Source organism: Prionailurus bengalensis, chromosome B4, assembly GCF_016509475.1.
Source record: "Prionailurus bengalensis isolate Pbe53 chromosome B4, Fcat_Pben_1.1_paternal_pri, whole genome shotgun sequence".
Classification (NCBI taxonomy): domain Eukaryota; kingdom Metazoa; phylum Chordata; class Mammalia; order Carnivora; family Felidae; genus Prionailurus; species Prionailurus bengalensis.
The window spans coordinates 62241548-62259848 of NC_057358.1; the positions used below are offsets into that span (position 1 = coordinate 62241548).

Here is an 18301-nt window from a genome sequence, read left to right on the forward strand (position 1 = left end):
TACTAAATATGAATTTAATGACATTTCAGATTATAAATTCCCAGGAGGCATGAATCAACATTATCTTTCTGTGTTCAATGTTTAATATTAAATGCATGTACACACCAAATCCAAGCTCCTCTGTGACAAGGGTTGGAGGAAGGGTCACTGGGTCTTTTAACACTGACCAGAGACTTATTTTTCAGAGATGCTGTTAGGTACTTCCTTTCCCATTTATGAACAGAGTTCCACCATGCTACTCTTTAGTGATCACACTTCTCCTCCAGTGACAGATGTGATCCAGTCCCTGTAGGCAGAAATTCTGGCAAAGACTGTTGGTGCAGTGGGCTGGCAGTTACTGCTGCCCCAGCTCACGATACCGATGAGCTTGTATTGTCCGTCCTGCACACACTGCAGAGGGCCTCCCGAATCTCCCTGCAACCGGCAAAAAGAGAAGTTCTTCTGGCTGCACAATTCATAATGGATGCTCACCTCCACTGCAGAGGTGATCAGACAGTGCATAAGTCATTCTGCCACCTCTCATTTCTGCTCACGACAGCAGAGGCAAATAGGCAGTTGGTGGATATTACAGATCTCTGAATCAGATTGAAACCTCTATCTCAAAAGGAGGCTAAAAGGTACATTAAACACAAAGTCATTTAATGCTGACAACAGACTGTGTCTTGCAGAAAGTTTCAAGCATCTACTTAATATAAATCACAAAATTATGGCTTTGAGTTACATTAAAATATCTTTATATTTTCAATGCTACTAGAAGCAGATGCTCTGAGCAGTCTAATTCAGCTGTGAAGTTGAGACATAATAAATTATTTTTATAGGTCAAAAACAGTAGAACATCATCAATTTCACACAGTCACCCAAGCAAATGAACGAGCAATTCCTTTTGAGAATTGCATTCACTTCGAGTTTCAAATTAGCAATGACAGTACATCAGCTTAGCAATGTACTTCCTCTTCTCACTTTTCATTTTACAACTACCATGCACTTATACCTCTTTGTGGTCAGCAAACACCCATTCATGAGACACACTGAGAAGAAAACTGCACTCATCAGCACCATCCTTGAATTACCATGCATGAGGATGATCCTGCAGCCCCTCCACATATATTGGTGTTTTTAATATCCAGTCCCCAGTAACTTCGACAAGATGTACTACTGATCAGTGGTACAGCTGCCTGCTGCATTGTTTTAGAAAATTCGTCTTCTAGTAGGAAAGGAATAAAAACACAGAAATGTTTATGGGCAAAACATTTGGGACATAAACATATGGGACAAAATAAAGGGACAAAAATAGTCCATATATATCCAAGGGTTAAGTCCCACCCAATTCTCCCCTCTCCGCACTGTAATGATGCTGTTAAGTGATTTGTAAAAAACATATTATTACTCCAGGTCAGTTATACAACAGGAACCATTGAAAGAAAGAAAGAAAGAAAGAAAGAAAGAAAGAAAGAAAGAAAGAAAGAAAGAAAGAAAGAAAGAAAGAAAGAAAGAAAGAAAGAAAGAAAGAAAGGAGCCCACTTCATGTGGTTCTTTTATCTTTTGTACAGTCCCAAGAAAATAGAAAAATGACATCACTATACAGAAGGACAAAGGAAGTTTATACCCAAATCAGTTGCTTATAAAGCAAACAACACGTTTCAGTTTTTACACATTTAGTCTATATTCCATTGGTTTCATGGTGCTCTTATTCTTTTGACTTGACTTCACGTTTCAGTGTTGACACTGGAGGTTTCAACTGAAACTGGATTCTGACTTATTCTTTATTTTACTGGATATTGGTTAACTTGTTAACTCAGCTGTAGAATATGGAGGATGTGAGATCAGTCATGAGTTTGACCTATATGTAGACTATTTTCACATCATCTTTCCACCACTTACCATTCATACCAGCCTATGATTTCAGAAGAATGCATCACATCTTTGGAAATAGGCTCATGTCTTTAAGTAGAGGTTTTCACAGTAGCAGCCCCTATACTGTTGTGAAAGCAAGTGTGTGTGCTCACAGTGCAGCTGGGGGAAAATTACATATAAATGAGACACACAAATATTTACTAGGTACTAAAATCACTAGATGTTTTCTAACACAAGTTTTTACAAGTATCAGTGAACTAATACTAACGAATATGATGTCGTAAAACCCAAGTAGTCACTTTTAGATCCATTGTGGAAAAGACTTTTTCTACTATCATTCCTATTAAAAATACAGAATAATTAAAAATAAGTAAACAATATATTAGACTCCACAAATATTTTTTTGGATTCTAATCTTGGAAGAGGCAGTGAGTATACTCACGATATGGTTCAGTTATTCCCCATCCAGCAGTCATACATTTGGAAAGTAAATTTATTTTATCATATTTCCCTGGCAAACAGATTAGAGATACAAACTCTCCTAGAATGAGAAAAAGGCAAATATCATTTAGTCCATGGGATTGATATTATCTGTACTGTTTGCTCTTCAATGATAGCTCTGAAAGTAACCATTTTGATCTGACAGTACCCATTTTAACCCTGTAATTTAATAAATAAGACTTCCAGAAGATTCCATCTATTAATTACTCAGAAGGGATCACCTCAATTTACATGTTACCACTTTATTCCAGGTATTACCATATTTTCCTAGGACAACAGAAACACATGCCCCGCATAGAGGCATGCCCCGCATGGTTTCTTATCCACTAACCATTTTAAAAAATGCATCTGCCTTTTTGTTTACATGCCTTCAGGACATCACCTTGTTGAATATGAGATGACAGTGCAGAACAATGTAATTATCTTTTCTCTTCAGTGGTATTACATGAAGGATGGAGAAAAACCACATTTGTAGCAATTTAAACTTTTAAAGTATTTTTATAGCTAGTAAGTATCTTTATGTCTATCTTCATAGGTATATTATAAAATAGATTGATATATGTTTAAACATTCACATTTTTTCTTATCACCAAAATTGGTATATATATGAAATACATTTGTATATATTTGTATATATCATTACAAAATTCATAAATATTGTGGGTTTATGTGTATATGTGTGTACACACACATACTCTCTCTCTCTCTGAATTTGTCCCTGTGTTTGCTCTCCCATGCTGTTTGACTTCAATTTTATCCAGACTTTTACACACTTAAATGTTTCAACATATCTGCTGTCCTAGACCATTTATTTCAGTGGTTCTTTATTTTTACTGCTGTCTCTTAGTAAAATCACATAAAGCTCTGTAACTTGTTTTTTTTTTCTTACTTTTCTTTCTATACACATGCCAACTGATTCCAAATCTTATGTTATGCTACTTTCATAGATATACTTATAATCATTGCTCAATCATATCGATTCCTGACATTTCCTTGAGCTAAAATATATTCCCTCTACCAACATATTTTTTAATCAGCCATTTTTCTTATTCTGATTTTCTTCATTTACCAGATTATGGTCAAATCATCTATATCATTGCATATAGACCTATAATATATTTTTAGTAGTACACAGTATCAAATAGTGAATGTACTACAGTTTATTAAATCCCCTTGGCAAACATTTAGACTAATTTTTTTTCCCCTGAAAAACTGCACCAAGTGTCCTAGATTATCAGTCTGTGCATTAGTGTCAGTATTTGTGGAAAACAGAACTGCTGGACCAGGAGGCACACACTTTAGAAATTAACAGATATTGCGAAATTGCCTCATTTTTGGACCAAAAAAAAGAGGATGTATCAACTTATACTTAAGTATTCCTTATGTCAGCAATCTTGAAAATAGTTATGCCCTAAATCTAGCAATTCTACTTCTGGGAAATTTATCTTAAGGCAATCCTAGAACTAGAAAAACACATACATAAGAATAGTCAATGCAGCATTATTTAAATTTTAAAAAAAGAAACAAACTATAAGAATTGTGAAAAGTCTACTATGTAGCCATTAAAATTACATTTTCAAAGAAATTTTAATAATATGAAGCAACACTGATAATAAGTGAAAAATCAGGATAATATCCTTATAATAAGTATATTACAATTTTTTTTTAAATTTTTTTTTTCAACGTTTATCCATCTTTGGGACAGAGAGAGACAGAGCATGAACGGGGGAGGGGCAGAGAGAGAGGGAGACACAGAATCGGAAACAGGCTCCAGGCTCTGAGCCATCAGCCCTGAGCCTGACGCGGGGCTCGAACTCACGGACCGCGAGATCGTGACCTGGCTGAAGTCGGACGCTTAACCGACTGCGCCACCCGGGCGCCCCTATTACAATTTTTTTTAAGTACACATAGAGTCGTATAAAAAGACAAGAAAGAAATAGGCCATAAATGTTCACATGATGGCCATGGTGAGGTGGTGAGGATGAAAATCATAGGTGGAAATTGTATTGTTTCTAATGGGAGAAAGGACATTTCCCACTCTTACCGATGAACAGAAATGAATGGGTACAGATTAAATAAGCTAACCAAATACTTAAGGGGCAGAGGAACACAAAGTTTCATGTTGATGTTGACACCAGGTGGTGCTGAGTGGAAGTCAAGATCCTTGGAGAACAAAATAAGGGGGGAAATTTTCAAGGGCACCAAACTTCACCAATGGTCTTTTCTAGAGCACTGGTTCTCAACTTTGGCTGCACATGGAAATTTCCAGAAGTTTATAAAATACTGATCTAGATTCAGCAAAATCCAGGATACAAGATCAACATACATAAGTCAATCACATTTAATGTAGAATTTAAAATTAAAAACGATACTACTGGGGCGACTGGGTGGCTCAGTCGGGTTAGTGTTGGGCTTCACTTCAGGTCATGATCTCTTGGTCTGGGAGTTCGAGCCTCATGTCAGGCTCTGTGCTGACAGCTTTAGATCCTGGAGCCTGCTTTGGATTCTGTGTCTCCCTTTCTCTGCCCCTCCCCCGCTCATGCTCTCTCTCTCTCTCTCTCTCTCTCTCTCTCAAAAACAAAATAAACATTAAAAAATTTTTAAAAATTAAAAATAAAAACAATACTATTTATAATCACTGTTTAGAAAATGCAATGCTTAGATATGCATATACTTAGCAAAACATATACTGGATCTGTGCACTCAAAATGGCAATATTCTATTGAAAGAAATCAAAGAAGACCTAAATAAGTGGAGAAATACACTGTGTTCATGAATTGACTCATCATAGTAAAGATGTCAGTTCTCCCCAAAGTGATCTATATAGATTTAATGTAATTCCTACCAAAATCACAGTAAGTGTCTTAGACAGAGATAAGCTTATTTTAAAATCTACATGGAAAAGTACAGGGCTTCGAATTGCTAAAACAGTCTTGAAAGAGAATAAATTAAGAGCAATCGCTTTTTAATATAAACCCTACTCTACAGCTACAGTAACCAGGGCAGTGTAGTACTGGAGAAGGGGAGAGACATAGACTGACAGAATAGAGATCTCAGAAATAGACCCATACAAATATGCTCAGCTGATTTTTCACAAAGGCACAAAAGCAACTGATTGGAGGAAAAACAGCCTCTTCAACAGATGTTGCTGCCACAATTGGACATCCTGGGGGAGGAAAAAGAACCTTGACCAAAACCTTAAACCTTATATAAAAATTAACTAAAAATGGATGGTGACGTTAAATGTAAAATACAAAAATTTTTAGGGAAATAAGAAAAAATGTTCAGCATCTGGGGCTAGGCAAGGAGTTCTTTGGCTTGACACTTGAAGCAAAATCCATAAAAGGAAAACGAAGAAAGTGGACTTTAACAAAATTAAAATCTATGCTTGTGAAAGACCCTGTTAACAGGGTCTACAGACTGGGAGACAAGCTACAGACTGGAAGAAAACATTTGCTAACCATCTACCTGACAAAGCAGTAGTATTTAGAAAATATAGAGAATTCTTAAACTCTACAATATGAAAAATAATCCAATTAGAAAACTGACAAAAGCTAGGGCACCTGAGTGGCTCAGTCAGTTGGGTGTCTGACTCTTGATTTCAACTCAGGCCATGATCCCAGGGTCATGGGATCGAACCTCATGTTAAGATTCTCTCTCTCTGTCTCGCTGTCTCTCTCCCTCTGCCCCTCCCCCGCCACGTATAGGTACCCTCTCTCTCTCTTAAAAAAAAAAAAAAAATTGACCAAAGCTATGAAGAGACATTTCACTGAAGTGCTTTAAAAAAAAAAAAAGGCAAAAATAGGCACATGGAGAGATGTTCAGTATCATTAGCTCTTAAGAAGATACAAATTAAAGTTATAGTAAGATATCACTATATACCTATTGGAATGCTTTTAAAAAATAGTGACAACAGCAAATGCTCACAAGGATGCTAAGAAACCAGATTACTCCTACTCCTACATCTCTGGTGGGACATACAATGGTTCTACGACTCTAGAAAATAGTCTGGCAGTTTTGTATAAAACTGAAATGCAACTACCATTATGACCCAGCGATGGCACGCATGGGCATTTATCCCACAGAAATGAAAAGCCCTGCTCAATTTTCTTTACACAAAACCTATACACAAATGCTCACAGGAGATTTATCTGTAATATCTAAAAGCTGGAAAAAAGGTGTTCTTCAACAGATGAATGGTGAAACTTTGATGTATCCATATCTTGGAAAAGTACTCATCAATTAAAAAGAATGAACTATTGATACATGGACCAATATGAATAAATCTCCAGGGCATTACACAGAGTGAAAAAAAACTAATCCTGAAGGTTTACATTCTGCATAATCGCATTTATATAACATTCTTGAAATGACAAAACTATAGAAACAGAACAGATTAGTGGTTTCCAGAGGTCTGGTGGGGAGGAGGAAGTGAGTATTGCTATAAAAAGGCAACAGTATCACTTGTGGTGGTAGAAATGTTCTGTATCAAAGTCAATACCCTGCAAGATGTTTCCATTGGTGAAAGCAGGGTAGAAAGTACATTGGTGTGTCTATTTCCTATAACTGCATGTGAATCTATAATTAATTGTCTCAACATAAAAACTCATTAGGGGTGCCTGGATGGCTCAGGTCATGATCTCACGGCTGGTGAGTTTGAGCCCCTCGCTTGACTCTGTGCTGACAGCTCAGAGCCTGGAGCCTGCTTCGGATTCTGTGTCTCCCTGTCTCTGCCCCTCCCCCTCTTGCACTCTGTCTCTCTCAAAAATAAAAACATTAAAAAAAATTTTAAACATTTAATAAGCAAAATAAGAACAACAACAACAAAAATACTGATGCCAGGTCTCCTGGCCTACAGTTCTTTATAAGCAACCCAAGAGATTATAATGCATAGCCAAGAGTAAGCAGCACTGTTCTAGATGCTCTCTCACTGACTCAGTTACAAAAGCACTGAAAGCAAATGGTGGGCTGAACCATGACAGAGGTTTTGCAGGATGAATATGTTGAAAAGACATTAAAGAAGAATGTGAGTCTATCAGCAGGGGAACAGCTGAAGAATGCAGAAACACAGGAGAGAGTTGGAAGAGAGAAGAAAAACTGTCCCAGAGCCCCAGGAATCCACGGAAAGGCATGGGTGTGAAAGTGGTGACTCTCCGCTTGCCCCCCCCCCCCCCAATTTACTTTCTCATTGAATGTGGACCCGTGTTAAGTTGGTAGGAGGGTGACTGTTACTCCCTTTCTACAAATGATCAAGCTGAGGCTCAGAGAAGTTACATAACTTGCCCAAGATCACATGGCTGCTGTATGACAGAGCCAAGATGAACCATTCCTCCCGACACGTTCACATCAGCCTTGGCTTAAATAAACATTAAAAAAAACACAAGATTTTACCAAGTCATAAAAGGGACAGAAAATTGCATATCTGATGGTTCAGACTCCTGTTTTAAGTATTTGGGTAAACCTTACCTAAAAGTGAGTCTCAGAATAAAGAGGACATGTTAAAAACATATTTCTTTGAAATTGTCTCTCAACTTCCATTAGGTAAAAACATACAAAAGCAGGAGCGCCTGGGTGGCTCAGTTGGTTGGGCGGCTGGCTACATCTCAGGTCATGATCTTGTGGTGAGTTTGAGCCCCGCATCGGGCTCTGTGCTGACAGCCTGGAGCCTGGAGCTGCTTCGGATTCTGTGTCTTCTTCTCTCTCTGCCCCTTCCCTGCTTGCACTTTATCTCTCTCTCAAAAGTAATCAACGTTTTAAAAAAAAATTTTAAACCATACAAAAGTAAACTGTTTAGGCACATGCTTCAGCTTTTAGGGAGAGTAGCTTAGAATATAAGTTTTGAAATAATTATTGGCCCTCAAAAGTACGTATAGCACTTCTAAGCAAGATGGAAGATAAAAACTGTATGGCAAAGGCTCAAAATCTAAAGAAAAATTATCCATACTGACCTAGTTCAACAGGGTTCTCCAGACGCAGCAAAGACAGATCATCAGTAGGAGGGAACTGGGTGAAGCCAGGGTGAGTGTATACGGCTTTTACTGGTAGCAAATCACCGGTTCCTATGTTTGACAGGGAACTTCTTCCTATTACTAGGCCATCTGTGATGGTACTTGTCATAAGAAAAAGGAGTGGGGAAATAGATACCACTTTTAATGAGGTTATCATTTTTCAAAATTACTAAAAATATACTGTGTAACATTTCTAATCTATGTTAAAATCGTTGTCATTTTGAATTCTTAGAAAATGGGGGTTCTTATTAATTCATCCCTGAGAAAAAGTATCTACTTTCTGGCCTTCATAACATCAAACAAAAAAAAAATTGATTTAGTATTGCTTGACAAGATTTATGATGACTCAGGGCAATGATTCCATGTATTATTATGATCATAATATTCCACATTATATGATATCTGTATATAATGGTCACTGACACCTATTCTGTAAGTTATAGTTACTCTTCTCCCTGATACAATGTTTCTCAAAGAAATGTCTAAGAACTACATGCATTAAATCTGGCATGAGCATTAAAAATGCAGAATCCCAGACATAACTCATCAAATCAAAATTCAGAATTAAGATTCCAAGATTCCATTTATAGCAAACTCCCCAGATAATTCTGTGCACATGACAGTCTTAAAACTGCATTAACAAGGAGAATTTCTTGTGATTTCTCTCTATCAAAGGAGTGGGGGAATGGTAAAGAAAATGAGTTTTTGATTCGTTGAAGGTTCCTACTCACCAAGTTATTTGAGCAGGTACTTTTATTATAAAGCCTATCTTTGAGACACTGAAATACTAGATCTACTCATTTAACTGTCCATTGTGCAGCACTGTCAACCATATCACCACTTCTGGAAGACCAGTATTAAAAACATCAATCTAACACTTCTTTGAGGGAGGAGTTTTCAGATACCTCCACATCACATGGAGACCAAGATTCAGCTAAAATGTTTAAAAATGTTTCTTTTAGGGGACATTCGTTAAAATTCTTTAAAAGTAGATATTTATTTTGAGAGTGGGTGTGATGATCAGTCATCAGAACAAGAAGGAAACGGATTCACATTTGAGCAATGCCTGTGCTCTAGGCACAGTGCTAAGAAACAAATACAAAAATGTTAAGATATGATGTCCACTTTATAGATGAGGAAAGAGGGGGCACTGTTGTTACTTTTTAAATAAACTACACCTAGAGGCAGGAAGCACCTTCTGTAATTAACAGCTCTTGGTAGTAAATGTATTAGTGAAGCATGAGGTGTCATTGACCTAGTGTGCTCATTCGTTTGCATGATGGGGACTGTATCCTTGGGAGCTTACTGTTTCCTGGGATGCAGGGAGAGCAGGAGGATGCCCACCGTGGGCCCTCACATGGCTCCAGTGCCCCCTGCCCCAACCAGGCACACACCTAAAGTTACAGTGCGCTGCGGTCAGGACCCACTGCTTGGCGATCAGAGCACCTCCGCAGAAATGTTGTCCTTGGTGCTGCAGACTGACCAGCCAGGGCCACGACTTTGCAGGTGCTGCATGGCCACCAACCACCCTGGGCTCCCCCAGCCTAGTTGGCGGCACATTTGTGTTTCTCTTAGACCCTTCCATTAGAAATGGGTCAACACCAGGAATTCCACAGGTGTCTGGGGTTGGCTGTTTTCCAGGACTGGTTTCTACTGTTACCTCTGAGAAAAATAACAACAAAACATTAGATAGAGGTGTTTATTAAAATCTATTAAAATCTCAGAATGGAGGTGTTTATTTCTTTTGTAGGTCAAAAACCAGGATTCTTAGCAAGAGAGTAGATTCCTCTTTTCTTTCATTGTTCATAAAATGAGCAAAAAATCAATAAAGTTAACTAAAATATTAATATAGACAAATCGATTTTTAAAATATTATGCTTAATCATGAAATTGCTGTACATTGTTCTTTGGCTTATTTATGTTATCGCAGTATAATACATCTAGACATATCAAGACTTTATACTAAACGTATTCCAAGTGTGACTTATATATAAAGGAAAAGCATAAGGGAAATTTCTAGCAATGTGTTGACTTCATTCTCAGATTTAAAAAGAAATCCACCAGGAAATTAAAAACAAGAGATTTTTCAAGTATATTCTGAAATATGAAGAAAATTTTCATGGCCTATAATTCGGGAATTGTAAGATAGGCTCATTTGTTAAATTCTTTACTTGAGAGGGGCGCCTGGGTGGCTCAGTCGGTTGGGCGGCCAACTTCGGCTCAGGTCATGATCTCGCGGTCTGTGAGTTCGAGCCCCGTGTCGGGCTCTGTGCTGACAGCTCAGGGCCTGGAGCCTGTTTCAGATTCTGTGTCTCCCTCTCTCTCTGACCCTCCCCCGTTCATGCTCTGTCTCTCTGTCTCAAAAATAAATTTAAAAAACCCGTTAAATTCTTTACTTGGGATTTCTTTGTTTACACCAGAAATCCATTCATTCATTCATTCATTCATTTTTCGAGACAGCAAGAAACAACATGAGCAGGGGAGGGCAGAGACAGACAGACAGACAGACAGAGAGAATATCTCCCCAAGCAAGGCTCCACACTGTCAGCACAGAGCCCAACACAGGGCTCCATCTCAGGAACCATGAGATCATGACCTGAGCCCAAATCAAGAGTCTGACGCTTAATGTACTGAGCCACGTAGGTGCCCGCCCCCCCCCCCCCACCACTGGATTTTTAAAATAGCAACTGCCTTTTATGTTTATCATTTTTTCTTAATCACACACACACACACACACACACACACACCTGCACACACCCCAATTAACTATTTCCTCACATGATCTATATAAACTACCAAGGTCTTGTGCTTTAAGAAATGGTTTGAAATGACACTATGCTGTTTGAGTATCAGAGAAGGTGACTACCAGGGAACCTATAAGCAGTGTTCCACAGGTTCTACTTTGATATATATGGTTCCTGTTTTAGTAAGTATTTTAAATCATTACTTACCATTAATAGGCAATTGGGTCCCCATATTACTTTTTTGTGAATGCTTCTGAACTGTGTCTTCCAAAATGAGTTTAAAACCTCTTTCTCCCACAGACTGATCAGTCTTAAAATTGATAGTCAGGTAAGCACCACTGGATATTAAGACAAATTCTTTCTTGGAGCCACATAGATGTGCTACAATATGAGATATATTCAATAATTAAAATAGTTCTTCTGGGCAGTAACATAGGTAAAAGAGGGCAAAAAGAAGACATTAAATTCTGTACTGTTAATATTGGTAAAGGAATGATTATCGATAATGTGAGAACAAGATTTGTGGGATGGAATTCATGATTTGACTGCAACAAAGGAAGGGTATAGATTTGAAAAGATCAAAGGCAAAAGACTGGGCTAGCATTTAGTATGAAAATGATATATAATTCTATGATAATCTGTGATCATAAGAATGAGAAAGAGACTTGCTGGTGAAGGTAAATGGACAGAGAAACAAAAGTAATAGCGGACAACACTCTGGACTGAATGTTTGTGTCCCCCTCACAAACTCGTAGGTTGAAATCCTAATCCCAAATGTGATGGTGTTGGGGAGGTAAGGTTTTCGGGAAGTGGTTATGTCATGAGTCTGGAGCCTTCATGAATGGAACTAGTATCCTTAGAATGGAGACCCAGAGAATCTCTCTCTCTTTTTTTTTTTTTTTTGCCATGTGAGGACAGAGCAAAAAGATAGCTATGGATTGGGAAGTAAGTTCTTACTAGACACCAAATCTTAGACTTCCAAGCCTCCAGAACTGTGAAAAATAAATGCTTGTAGTTTAAGCCATTCAGTTTACAGTATTTTTGTCATAGCAGCCCAAACTGGCTGAGACACACAGGCTGCCCAAACGCAGACTAATGATGATCCTTTCTTAATTCAGAAATTCAAAAGTTGTTGCAAAGGTGGTCCTGACAGTGATAGGACATCTATTGTAATTTAGCTGTACATGCTATAATTTAAGTTCTCTCAAGATAAAACAGTGATACACTATTGATGCACCTTTTTAAAGATAATGTTGTCTCACAAATCTGAGAAAGAAAGATAGGGAATAGGGGATAGTTAACCTCCACATCATTGTTATCTTCAAAGAATCTGTCTCATGAACTGGATTTGATGGGGAACTTCTGAGATACCCTATGTCAACAAACACTCCAGAAGTTTTAAAATAATGTAAATGGGAAAATGCTACTGATGAAAAAAAAAGATTTGGAGGTGAGGGCAGTTGGGGAGAAGAGAGAGAAAACAAAATATAGGATTTCCAAAGTCATACGTCAATGAAATCGTGTAGCTTAATGCTTAGAAGTACAGATACTATAACCAAACTGGTTTAGACTAGCTCTGCTATTTCCTAACCATGTGGCACTGGGCAATTTATTTAACCTCTCTGCCTCAGTTTTTCCATCTGTATAATAGAGATAAAAATTATATTCAAATGGGATTGTGTGAGTTGGTATTTGCAAAGTATTATAAGTGCTTTTTTTAAAATTTTTTTTTCAACGTTTATTTATTTTTTGGGACAGAGAGAGACAGAGCATGAACGGGGGAGGGGCAGAGAGAGACGGAGACACAGAATTGGAAACAGGCTCCAGGCTCTGAGCCATCAGCCCAGAGCCTGACGCAGGGCTCGAACTCCCGGACCGCGAGATCGTGACCTGGCTGAAGTCGGACGCTTAACCGACTGCGCCACCCAGGCGCCCCTATAAGTGCTTTTAAATAAAAATAAACCTCACCAAAATCTTTCAGCAAATCATTAGACAGATGGTTGCTGAACATGTGGAGAAGGAATCCATGGTCATGAGAAGCCAGCATGGGATTCTTAACATGCCACATTCAAGTAACCTAATTTCATTTTTTTTGAAAGAGCTAATTAGACGATGGCTAAGGGGAAGGAGATAAACTTAATGAATCTTGATTGCAGTGAAGCACTTAATATAGCATCTTATGATATCCTTGTGAACAGATAAAAAATGTAAGTAGATAATTATATGGCTAGGAAGTTTCACAGTTGATGAAATAGATTAAATAACCATACAACGTTAACCTGCAGGGAAGGTCTTAATGGTGTGGATATGGCTCTATCCTTGGTTCTGTCAAATACAGTATTCCGATTCATAACTTAGAAATATAACACATTTATAAAATGTGTAGTTTTTTTTTTAATGTTTATTTATTTTTGAGACAGAGAGAGACAGAGCATGAACAGGGGAGGGGCAGAGAGAGAGGGAGACACAGAATCTGAAACAGGCTCCAGGCTCTGAGCTGTCAGCACAGAGCCCAATGCGGGGCTCAAACCCACGGACCGTGAGATCATGACCTGAGCCGAAGTCGGACGCTTAACTGACCAAGCCACCCAGGCGCCCCTAAAATGTGTAGTTTTAAAATGGGTGCCTGGATGAGAAGGGAATAGTGTCAATATGTAATCTTGGAGACTATTTAGTTCAATCTTTCATCTGACTGTGAGTCCTTGCTAAAATAACCCTGAACATGTGATTACTCACCTCGAAGATATGATGTAGAACTTATGAGCATTTTCTCTTTTTGAACGCTTCTAATTGCTAGACTGTTCTTCCTCACATTGGATCAGAAAACATCAATGTAACAGTTTCTCCCTGGTTCGTGTAGTACCCAAGAATATAAGTGTTTGAATCAGAGTGCTGGGTTTGAATCCCATTTTCTCTACTTATTAGTTATGTCACTGGAAACAAGTTACTTAATCATTTTGAGACTCGGTTTCTTTATATTTAAAATGAGGATAAATGTAACCTACCTCTACAGGATGGTTAAGAAAATTGAGACAGTTATAAGTTTGTAGGACCATGCCTGAATAATGGTAAATATTCAATAACTATTAGATATCATCAGTCAGAACAAATTTCATATATGGCCTGAGAGTCTCTCTGGGAATTCCATAACTATTTGAAAGGAAGACTTAATGATCCTTCTGTCTTCTCCAAGGTAAACACTTCTAAGCACCCACACCCTTCAGCATCCTGGTCATTGTTCTCTATGTTTGTTTCAGTGTTCCCGTTTGTCAGTGTTCCTTAAACACTTGACTAATGTTACTATTTAATAACCAGAATGGCAGGGCAACAGCCAGGCATATTAGACACTGACCATGAAGATTTGTGAGACTGAGCTAGTGCATGCCTGCTAAGTGCCAACACCAAATTTAATGCAAGGGAACGAATTCCCTTTACTTATAATCCTTTACTAACACTGCGCTGAAATTTTGTCATTTGACATCTCTAAAATTTTTATTGCAAACATCCTGCTTTCTAAATCACCACCTCCTATCTATCCAACTTATCAGTGTTTCTCTACTATAATTGTTTGATTTCACCATGACCTTCTAGCCATCAATCCCACAAACTTTCTAAATCTAGCAGCCTCCAAGAAAGAGATTTTGCTGTAAAGGGAAGCAGAGAAATGGGGTAATAGCTAAATTTCTTGTTCAATTTTATTTAAAATGATGGGTAATACTAGAACATGTTTGAAACTGATGAGAGTGGTAGAGGAGATCAATGATGTCCGAGAAAGGGTCACTTGAGGAAATCTGTTAAGGAGCTGGTAAGTCTCAAATCTTCATCTCTAGCCCAATCTTTTCCTCTAGCTCCAGAGTTCTACCTTTAGCTACCAACTCAACCAGGATGTATTATGCCATTAAGAATGTAACATGGCACAAACAGCTATCTCCCCATGAGTCTATTTCTTCCTCTAGTATTCCCCATCTCTGTAAATGCCACCATCTCTAGCCTCTCACTCCAGAGTAATCCTTGATTTGCACATTTAATTTCATACGCAATTCACCCAGAAATCCTATTAGTTCTGTCTCCAGATCTGTCCACTTCACTTGCACTCCACAGTTGCCATCCTCTTATAAGGCAACATCTATCTATTGTCTAAAACAGATAAAATAGAACATTCTGCAATGATGGAACATTCTGAATGAGGGCTGTCCACTATTACATGCAACAATGAGCCCTTAAACATGGCTAATACCACCCTTTATTTAACTAATTTAAATGTAAAAAACAACGTGAACTGGACAGTGCAGATGTAGAATAACACAAGAGCCTCATAACTTCAGATATTCACCCTGTCACTCTAAAACTCACTCCCGACCCAGCAGCAGGAGCATTCTTCAAATTACACCCTTGTCAAAAATCTTTAATGACCTCCCATTGGATTGGAACAAAATCCAAACTCATTACCATAGCCTGAGCTGCACAGCGGCAAGGCCTTCAGCCCACCTCATTCCTGTCTGTCCTCAGTCTCCAATCACTCTGACCCCTGACAGTTCCCCAATTTACAAAGCTTTTCCCAAATTCAAGGTCATTTTCTCACCAACTTTTTTTTCGTCAAATATTTACTAAGTGTTGGGTAGTACTCTACCCAAATGCTGGAGGTACAGTAATGAATATGAGACTAAGTCCTGCTCTCAGGACATTTCATTCTGGTGGAAGGAGACAGATTATAAATAAATGAATACTTTGCTAGGTCTTGATAAATGCCAAGAAGAAGACAGAGGAGGCCTACTTACATCATGTGATAGAGGCCTTAGATGAGGTAACATGTGAACAGATACCTAAATGAACTGAAGACATGTACCCTTCCTCTGCAACTTAACTCCTTCAGATTACTTCTGACAATCAATAATTATTTGATTATTGTTATCTCAAATTATCATCTTCTTATTTATCGTCTGTCTTTCCAAGAGAAAATGGCAGAGATCATTTCTGACTTGTTCACCATTGTGTCTCCAGTGTGCCTAACCTATTAGGAAATGCTTAGTAATGAATGAATTTAACCTGTACATTTAATGTAGTATTTACTAGTTACGGATATCTTACATTCGTAAGATAGGGTAGGTAAATGAAAGACCAGGTGAAACTTAATTTTGATAATATATTTTCAATAAGATATTATAAAAGCATTGCAATGGAAACCATTGGTGGTGCTACGTACCACTCCATTTACACTTACACAAATAACTAAAACCTGGTGAATTCTACTTAGGTAAACAGATTTATTAAGAAAAGATAATGTGGTTCCATTTTATCTGGGAGATTGGCAATGGGGTTCTATGTTCACTAGTTTGAAAATGATTACATAAATTGTATGCTTTGTGGAAATAAATTATATAAATATATAAAATTGTGTTAAATAAAATTGTATTAACTATCAAACGAATTGTGGCTTCCTTACTTTTTATAGAGAGTTATAGAAGCTAATAATAAAAATATGAGTAGCCTTATTTATAATCATTTGACACTTCTGAATTTTTTATTTATCAGAAATTTTACAGAGGAATAGTACTGCTAGACTGAAAATACTAAAGACAGAGAAAAGTAGCCCCTGACATTCAGAAATGGGTTTGGTGGGGGCACCTGGGTGGCTCACTTGGTTAAGTGTCTGACTTTGGTTCAGGTCATGATCTCATGGTTTGTGGGTTTGAGCCCCATGTAGGGCTCTGTGCTGACAGCTCAGAGCCTGGAGCCTGCTTCAAATTCTGTGTCTCCCTCTCTTTCTAACCCTCCCTCACTCATACTCCTGCTTACTCTTTCTCTCTCTCTCAAAAATAAACATAAAAAAAAAAGACATGGGTTTGGCACTCACAACTAGACCATGTTGTTCTGCTGTTAGACATAAACATTCTCACAGAACATCAACATCAGATAGGACTCTCTGAATCTATGATAAAGTGTGACAAAACACAAGGTTGTGTGCAACCACCAAAATACCAAACATCGACCTGTCTTGGCTAAAATGAGGGCTTGCCACTTCTTTGCCAAGTGCAGTTTTACCCTTGTTCGAGTCAGGCCTCCCTATGATTGACATGCCTGTCATAAAATTACTGTACTTCTTAACAGCAACCAATCTTGAGCCAAGTCTACTTCCTTAGACCCTCTCCAAAACCACCTAACCAAAGCCCAAATCCCATACTAGGTTCTTTCTAACTCTCTCTGAGATACCCCACGGTGTGATCCCGGGGTCTTTGGCTGTAGGACATTGGTGAGAGTTAAGGTTACAGGGTCTGATGCTATAGATACCTTATATTAATCTCAAGGAGAACTGATATGTTTTTCTGCCTCCTGCCCCCCGCCACATTAGTGGCTTGAAATTCTTTGATAGGAAGTAAATTTACTGTTAAGAAAAAGTTAGGTACCTTTAGAATTTCAAAGCAAATTGCTGAGCTTGCTGGTGTTATAAATCAAATGATATCACATTAGAGATCAAGGTCTCAGAAAAAGGTAGTATCAAAACTTTCCTCTTGCTCTTTGGGATAGGTGGATTGTAATGGCATCCTGAGGAGAACTTGCTGGAGACTGAAGAAGGTGATACAGTATTGGATTATAAAATCTTTGGAAAAGTTTTCTTCTATGACTCGGTCTGAGAGCAGGACATTGCCTGACATTCAAGTGTGATGGACACCATGTGGTCAATAAACCTCTGAAGATTATTCAAGCTAATTGGACTTTTTTGCCTTTTATATTTACCCTGTGTCTAAAAAGGGCCACTCTTACTGTGAGGATGAAACCTGAGTAAACAAATTTTCAAAAAGTTACCTAAAAATGCAGTACAGTAATTGAACCTCTTAAAATACAGGACTTCCAGAGAAAAAACAGAATCAGAGCACCCCCTAATGGTAAAATGAGACAGGAATCAGCTAAAATCAGGAAGAGCTGGCGTTACAGGTAAAGATCCAGGGAGTCCAGTGGTCTCAAGCTCATCCCATTGTGCTCAATTAATACTTCTTTGGGATTCTGATGAAGGATCTCATGAAAAATCACTGACAACAAATTACATGTTTCCTAAGGCAAATGTAGGTCATGTTTTCCACATATATGCATTATATAAATGCCACTTAATGTAGGCCATTGAAGAAAGATCAGTTTACCAAGTAATCTTGATTGCTGATCTGGTCCATCATAAATACTGACATAATCCCACTCACA

General features: G+C 38.1%; 2 protein-coding genes across 2 annotated transcripts in view; both read right to left on the bottom strand.

Moving 5' to 3' along the window:
* Window positions 1–2949, bottom strand: LOC122473034 (chymotrypsinogen A-like). Its single transcript, XM_043563151.1, has 3 exons — window positions 2297–2949; window positions 1071–1204; window positions 1–414 (listed from the first exon to the last, which is right to left on the bottom strand). Exons 1-3 carry the CDS (start codon window positions 2328–2330, stop codon window positions 250–252), a joined length of 333 nt encoding a protein of 110 aa, XP_043419086.1. The 5' UTR covers window positions 2331–2949; the 3' UTR covers window positions 1–249.
* A 2541-nt stretch (window positions 2950–5490) lies between these two features.
* Window positions 5491–18301, bottom strand: part of OVCH1 (ovochymase 1) — a 77263-nt gene continuing 64452 nt past the window's right edge. The window contains exons 24-25 of the mRNA XM_043564256.1: window positions 9758–10025; window positions 5491–5521 (exon numbers count right to left, since the gene is read on the bottom strand). Of these exons, the coding sequence (XP_043420191.1) occupies window positions 5491–5521; window positions 9758–10025 (299 nt within the window). The remainder of the gene's footprint in view (window positions 5522–9757; window positions 10026–18301) is intronic.

Bases quoted from the DNA above. Each gene is read 5' to 3' on its own strand.
- LOC122473034 (XM_043563151.1), bottom strand. From the start codon at position 2,330: ATGACTGCTGGATGGGGAATAACTGAACCATATC. The intron at 1,205-2,296 runs GTGAGTATACTC...CTTTCCTACTAG, and splicing joins GGGAATAACTGAACCATATC to AAGACGAATTTTCTAAAACA. The intron at 415-1,070 runs GTAATTCAAGGA...TGCCGGTTGCAG, and splicing joins CAGGATCATCCTCATGCATG to GGAGATTCGGGAGGCCCTCT.